The 7,564-nt window shown below is 42.0% G+C and overlaps 2 protein-coding genes across 3 annotated transcripts in view; one reads left to right on the forward strand and one right to left on the reverse strand.

The window, feature by feature from the left end:
- The window catches only part of LOC108747513 (histone-lysine N-methyltransferase ash1), a 9,955-nt gene extending 7,691 nt beyond the window's left edge, over positions 1-2,264 (reverse strand). The window contains exons 1-4 of the mRNA XM_018485062.1: positions 1,625-2,264; positions 652-1,037; positions 349-557; positions 127-270 (exon numbers count right to left, since the gene is read on the reverse strand). Coding sequence (XP_018340564.1) covers positions 127-270; positions 349-557; positions 652-823 — 525 coding nt within the window. The 5' untranslated portion in view covers positions 824-1,037; positions 1,625-2,264. The remainder of the gene's footprint in view (positions 1-126; positions 271-348; positions 558-651; positions 1,038-1,624) is intronic.
- Positions 2,265-2,998: 734 nt separating this feature from the next.
- LOC108747519 (protein enabled) overlaps positions 2,999-7,564 on the forward strand; it is a 20,336-nt gene continuing 15,770 nt past the window's right edge. For both annotated transcript variants that reach the window (XM_018485076.1, XM_018485078.1), the window contains exon 1: positions 2,999-3,217. In XM_018485076.1, the coding sequence (XP_018340578.1) occupies positions 3,213-3,217 (5 nt within the window). In that variant the 5' untranslated portion in view covers positions 2,999-3,212. The remainder of the gene's footprint in view (positions 3,218-7,564) is intronic.

Raw genomic sequence — 7,564 nt, forward strand, 5'->3', positions numbered from 1 at the left:
TCAAAATAAAAATAAAAATCAATTTTTCACATATTAAAATTTCACTAAATATTTAATTCTCATCTTCAAATTTCAAATTCTTAGTAATTACATGTTATATATTTTTCAACTATTTATCAAAATTACCTTATTTCCATGATTATTGGTCTTGAGTTTTTTGGAAACAGTCTTTTTACTTTTGTCACATTTAATTTTTTCAGAGTCTTCCTTCTTTGGACCTTTCATGGTGATTTTCAATTTCAATGCTCCCTGAAACGCACGGCAAGTTACCTTTTTACAAAAGTCGCAGTGACAGAACGCAAAAAGAAATAACGAATTTGGAATGTAACATTGTCTTTCACGTCATACCGGCTCAAAATTGGTTTCTTGAATGGAAAACGTTTGTTCACTATGTTCAGACGAACAGTCTGAATTAGATCCACTTTCCTCTTCTTCGTCGCCGCTACTTTCGTCGTCTGATTCTGAATTAGAATCCGAATAGGAGCAACTACCTTCGCTTCCACCAGAGCTTTCGTCGTCGGAATCGGAGTCTTCTTCGGAATCGACCGAATCTGTTCCTATAATAAAAAAAAAAAAAAAAAAACAATTATTTATTTCGAGGGACATTTAAATTATTGGCAAGAAATTTATGGATGGCAATTTTGCAGATACCATTAGGTTCAGTAGCAGGATCCCAACTACCGCCGCCTTTTATAGCATCCATGTCAACGGTTGAAGGAAGCTCTTTCTCTTGCTCCCCATCGTTTTCTTCCCAATTCCAATCCTGCAATTCTAGATCGGAAGGATGGTGAATAACGGCGTTCCATCCTGCATCACCAGACATTTTTCAGCTTATCTGACATCCAGCTGAATCGAATAGAATACCATTCCTTATGCTTTTGTGCACTCATCAAGCCTCTTTGCAATAACAAAAAGCATATCTTCGAATCTTGATCGATAAAGTATTCACTAGCAAATAATAGTCGAATGCGTTGTTTTTGTCATAGCGTACAAGTTTTATACAGTGATTAAAAATGCTTTCTTGTAAAGGTGCGACTCTGAAAAGAATAGAACAGCATCATCAGTCGATATATATATATATATATATATATATATAAATATATATAAATAATATTAATGTATATATCAGAGATTGTTTATATGCTAAAAAATATGCTGGAGAACTGTGATAAAAAAAATTGTCAGAAATAATTTATCGCCGAAATTATCGTTTAAAAACAAATGTCATCACTCTTGTGCGTTTCAAACTTTATAACAAGCACATCTCAAACGCGAATCTCAGTTTGTTCTGAAACGCGCAATTTTGCAACTCGATTGTAAATTGAAACGAAACGTAATTCCGACAAGTAGCCAGGAACGGTGAAATGGTCCAGCGTGGCGTCACAGGAACATTTCGTGGCCATCTCTAATGACGCGTCACACGTAAACAAGGGACACGTAACTGACGCACGCTCGCCCGCGTAAAGCTCGAATCGGAGAATTCGGAAATCGGAGCGGAGCGCGGCGCGGCGCGGCGCGATGTCGGTTTCGGACTTTCGCTTTCCGACTTCCGAAACGCACAATCGCTCATCGATCGCTCCTAATCGAATCGTCCGCGATCTCAATGCCGGTTACCCGCAGTTACCTGATCGGTGGATAGCATCGACATCGCCCCACGATCGGCGACGCGACGACAGCTGTTTCTTGTAGCTGCTTGTAGCGCTGTAGCAGGACTGTGTTGCGCCAGGTGTGCGTCTCACCACTCTCTCACCACATCGCACCACACCAGACCACTCAGGATTTGGCGCGAAACGTCACCGCGTTAGCGAGACACGGGACGGCTCATCACAGTCGTGCGGGCGTTCGGCTGGAATCACCCGGGATAATGCGGGATGCGGGAAAAGGACTCGTCGACGGGCGAGTCCGGTGCGAGCCGTGTCGGCGAGGTCCCTACCAGCGAGATCGCTTCCAATACAATTGGAAAGTCCGATGTTTACGTCGCCGACAGCGCGCGATCACAAAATGGCCGAATGTTCCTCGCCGACGTCCTACGGTCCTAGGCTCCCTGCCGCCTGTGCCGTCTGCCGCCGATCACGTCTGTCAGAGTCGAGGGGAGAAAGCCGCCGTATCAGCCGTATATACACGACGATACTCGCCTCGACTACACACTGCCCGATCTTGCCGCGATGCGATCGCAGATTTCCCCGATACTTTCACGCTAGATAGACCCGCTGAAACTCGCGTGAGGGGGCTCGTTTATCAAGAGACACGCGTCAAGATTCGCGCATCGCTTTACGTCGCGACACTACTCGATAGTTGATACTGGCTTGATTTGATACTGGGTACGAGCTACGAGTGCTTCGCACTCGCTCGGCCACGCGACGCCGTCACCGCCAGGCGACGAGGCGGCGAACCACGTGGCATCGCGTGCTCGCGATGTCGATGATATCGCGCAATATCTCGAGAATTGCGTAATGTCGGTAACGCGGGAATGGGGTTCTTATGTTCTTAATCTGCATTAGTCATTATCTATATATTCTATGACTGACATGGCTTCGTTCCGTTTCGTTATTCGCTGCGAGTACCGAAGATCTGTAGATATATATGTATCGTCAACTAAGTCCTTTTTTCGCCGGTACTGATAGCCAAAGAAGGGTGAAGAAAAGAAGCAATTTAAATTTGAAAGAGCTAGATTTAAAGGGATTTTGGAGCGGAGATTTAAATGGATCTCCGTCGCGCCCTCTGCCGACGGATGTCGGAAATGTTTCTTACCAAACTTTCTCGCGTCACTCGATCGATCTCCGTGCGCGTCACCGGCGTCGCCACTGTCGCCACTGGCGCCACTGGCAGTAGTTGGCGTTGTTGGCACTTCATGGCACTCGCACCTCGCACCTCGCACTGCACCCGTCGCAGCGCAGCACAGTGTTGAGCGTATGCGTGTGTATATACGTGCGCGCGCGTGTGTGTTTGTGTAGGTGGGTGGTAGGGAGTCGGAATTCGGAGTTCGGAGTCGTCGGCAATGACGGCAATATGGCCGGCCAGATGTGCAGCGGCAGGGTGTCACGGTGGTGTTAGTGCCGCGCGTTAAGACTCATTCTCGTTATTTATATATGTCGAACTACCGCAAATCTTGTCCGAATCTCGCGTGTTTTCATGGGCTCGGTGATATATTGTGTAGAAGCAGGAATACGGCTTGCATGAAGGCATAGCATACGCTCACCGGTCAAGCAAACATGAAGTGAGTAATGCATATACATGAACGCGATCGCGCGAGAAGAAAGAGAGAGAGAGAGAGAGAGAACGTGATGGACCGAGCGATCGGAGCATTACCGAGCACTACTCTTCCTTGAGCCGTACTTTTTTCTTTTTGCTACTTGTCCCACGTCGTGTGATTCGGTCGCGCCTTCCGAGTTAGACGCCAAGACACGTAAGAACGGTACGCCGAGCCGAGCCGAGCCGAGCCGCGTCGAGCAGCGTTGCACCCGATGACGGTCGGAATATCGGCCGATCCTCATTTCGAATGCCTCCGAGCCTCCGACGTCTACGTCAATGTTTTCTTCGCTCGCACGGCTGTTCAATTCGCAAACGTGCAATGTATCCATATTCGGACAAAGAGGATATCGATCACGCGTCGGAGGATTCGAAGGGCGGGCGCGGACTGTTCCTTTAATTCGCGACCGTTTTTTAAATCCCTACTCGACCTCGGAAGGGAACAGTTGCCCGTCTTGGACGGAGGATGACGAACGATGACGAAGGGCACGGGACCGTAACGATTTTTGACAGCGTCCAACGATGGCAACGATGGGGCGAGTCGCACGCACGCACGCACGCACGCACGACGAGGAGAACGCTTCCCTTCGCTCTCTCTCTCTCTCTCTCTCTCGTTCGCTCGCTCGCGCGCATACTTGCATTTGCTTTCACGAGCGCAGAACGCTTCGTAGAGCCGCGAGCCTTGCCTTTCAAAAACAGCGACGTTCCTCGCCATCCGTCGTCTTCCTTTTTTCCTCTGCCTTCCCTTGCGCGCCTATGGGCGCGTGCAGTTGCCCGGCGCGTCTTACCATTCTTACCATTCTTACGTGCATCTGCCGATCGTCTTTCGAGGCACCTGCAGGCTGCACTCCGAGTCATCTAAATTTCTTACCACGAACCTCGCCTCCCATTTCCACGAATATCGCTCACTTTTTGTTGGCGTGCTGCGACGGTAAACAGTTTCATGTTTCGAAGAATCTAATTGTGATTACGTTTCGTTTCAAACTTGTCGATCATCCTACTGTCAATTTCTTTCTTTCCTATCCAATTGTTAGAGTCGTCAGAGATAAATCTTATTCCTAGATGAAAATAAACAATATATATACTTTTTTACAAGTCTACCGTGTATAGAATAATTTCGGCTGTTTTCCTCCATTTGCCAATTAGCCGACAGATTGTGTCACGACATTCTGTCTTTCTTGGAATTCAATGAGTAACAGAACGTGTCGATATGTCAACGTCAAATAGAAAGCGTTCGAAACTATACTCGTATATAATATCGGAGTGCTTGTAAAAAAATTTCGTCATCTAACACAATAAGATTTATCCGATTCTCCATATTCTAAGCACTTCGTTTGTTTTGCAGAGACAGAATTTGCCGGGAAGCTACGTTTGAAGGTCTCTTGCGTCTGCAAAAATATATCTATAAAGCGTGTTTCGCTTTAATTTCGCTCGCTCATGTAACAGTGTATCAGATTGCGTCGATGTGTACCGTTGCCGGCTGTCGCGAAGCAGTGACGCTTGAAAAAAATGCAAAGGTTGAAGATATCGCGGTGACTCGTAGCGTATGACTGAAGCGATTTGGATTTCCGTGGAAAAATCTCTAATGACAAAGCGAAAATGTGTATAATTTATATACTTTTCTAAATAATATTACCACTTACTTTTAACTCGTCCACACACGAAATGAGAGTCGCTTGTTAAAAGTTAATATGTTAATAAGAAAGCAGTCGAAATTGTCCCCCTTAGATTTTAATTAGCACTTTGCACACGTGTTGTGGATTAGAACAGTTTCAAACAGTCGGTTTCAAATAAATATTTACACACACACACGTATATAACGCGATAGATAGATAGATTGGATTGCGTCCAACACATTTAATGCTTCGATTAACAAACGGTTGATATTATCTAATATTTAATAACGAATGAATTGACATAGCGCAGATTTTGCTACCTTGCCTATTGTGCCGTGACTAGCGTGAATTCATTAATTACACCGCGGCGTGCTCAGCCAGCGTTACATGCCATAACTGAACCCGGCAAACAATTCTTGCATCTTCTTTTTGAAAAAAATAACGCCAACAGATGCGATTAGAAAGTTTGTCCAATGATATTAGTATCTATATACCGGGTGTCGGTTAAGTAAGGTCGGAGGGGTGTAGAATTGGTCAAGGGGAACAAAAAAGTCTTATACCATTTTGTAATTTTCGCAATAGTTAACAAGATATTAATTACTAAAAATGGCCGAATATTGGTCTTCTATAACTTCTTTCTCAAATACTATCAATTAAAAGAAAAAGAAAAAAAAAACTATAAAAGATAAAAATTGTTTATCTTCTTCTCATAGGACTCTAAGAATTTTTTCAGAATTTGTTATCAACTTTTTAGTACTGCATTTTCTCCCTTTTATTATCATGAGAAAATACGGTGGTAAAAAATTCTGAAAAAATTCTCGGAACTTTATGAGAAGAAAATAAACAATTTTTGTCTCTTACAGTTTTTCTGTAAAGTTGATAGTATTTGAGACAAAAATGATTAAAGATCAATATTTGCCCATTTAGTAATTAATATCTTGTTTAGTAAATAATATCTTGTTAACTATTGCGAAAATTGCAAAATAGTATAAAACTTTTTTGTTCCCTTTGACTCATTCTACGTCCCCAATGCGGCTCCGATCTTAATTAATAGACACCCTGTATAATTATAATACTATATAATCGTACAGTATAAAAATAAAAGATATATCTATCCCATATATCTGAAAACAAGATTTTTTTATCGTTTTTATTTAGGTACAAATGTACAAAGGTAGATGTACAGTGTAACTCGTTAGACAATGTTAACAACGATACTTGTAAAAATTTGCACGGAATTCTAATACTAAATTCTAATTTTCGCAACATGCTCCGGTATAGTAGACAGGAAAGATATACGTATGAATATCGAGCGCTTTTCGGCAAACACACGATGACTTCATCCCGATAATTCTTTTCTTCCGATACATGAAATGTCCTCAATTTCTTTCATTTAAAAAAAAAAAAAGAAAAGAAAATTTTGATTTTTTTTTATTTTCTAAAAAAGTGGATTAGTTTATCGAATTTTTCAAACTTTTCAAACTTTTCTTTCACATTTTAATTTTTAGTATAAAAGATTAATGCTTGTGTTTCCATCAATGTAGATTAATTTTAATCTCGATTCTCTCTTAAGTTACTCTTTAGTTTTTTTTTTTAATTTTTAGAACTAGAAAGATGAAGAATGAGTTGTGTGTGTGTGTGTGTGTGTGTGTGTGAACTGAGATTAAAGTTAATTAGTAGTAACAGTGAGTACATATATCCTACTTCAATTGTCGCATCTCCAATGTCATGTTTCCAAGTAATTACGTATGTATTATCCTTTTTAGGTATTTTTTGTATACTCATCGAGATTACAATCTCGGGGGTTTCTCTTTGGTCACCGAGTATCGAGCGTGTGAGACGAAAAGTCAGCGCGGCGAAGGCCGCGAGTGACTTCCGCTCAATTCCACGTCGTTCTATCCTGCTTTCGCAGAGGCGGTTAAAGGAGGAGGTAACCGAGCCTCCTTCACGACCTCATCTTCGTTCGTTCGCGTTTCGATCTTCCTGCGATCGATACACGTATAAAGATGTATATAAATGCATGGGCCTTTCATGATAATTTTAAGCGATTTTTCCGTTGTCGAGCAGATTTAATGACCACACCTGGAGGATCCATGCGGGCGTTTGCTCAAGTAACAAGTTGCGTTCCTACATTCACATCATGTCTTTGGAGGTGCGAGTGTACGAAGGTTCTCTTTACAACGATTATTGCAACTGGGCCACGTTTTCCAAATTGTACAAAAGCAACGTGATATTTTCTGCACGAATAAAATGTCTTCTTTTTTTTTTTCCGTGAAATTATTTGAACTCAAATAGCATCGTCAAAGTTAACAATTTCGTATAATCAATATTATTTTATTCATCAATGTCAGCTTCATATTTCCGATTCTATGCATGACCAGTTGGTACAATTTTAGTATTGTCAAGACGTTTAATCATATAAAATTACCACGATGACTTTTCATTAAATTTTAACGTTAAGACGAGCTCGATCCCAGATGGTTGTGACTCATTATCACCAGATATGATCGGTTGACGATAGGACACCCTATATATATACCTGCCGGAAATGTTACGTTTTGTGCATTAGCGAGTACGATGATCCGGAGCGTTTTCAACGTGTGTTGATGGGCAGTACATAATACATATACATATATATAAGAATCGCTTTGTTGAGCAACATACTTAACTAACACCCTGTATATATATATATATATATA

Source organism: Trachymyrmex septentrionalis, unplaced genomic scaffold (assembly GCF_001594115.1).
Source record: "Trachymyrmex septentrionalis isolate Tsep2-gDNA-1 unplaced genomic scaffold, Tsep1.0 scaffold2, whole genome shotgun sequence".
In the NCBI taxonomy this organism is placed as follows: domain Eukaryota; kingdom Metazoa; phylum Arthropoda; class Insecta; order Hymenoptera; family Formicidae; genus Trachymyrmex; species Trachymyrmex septentrionalis.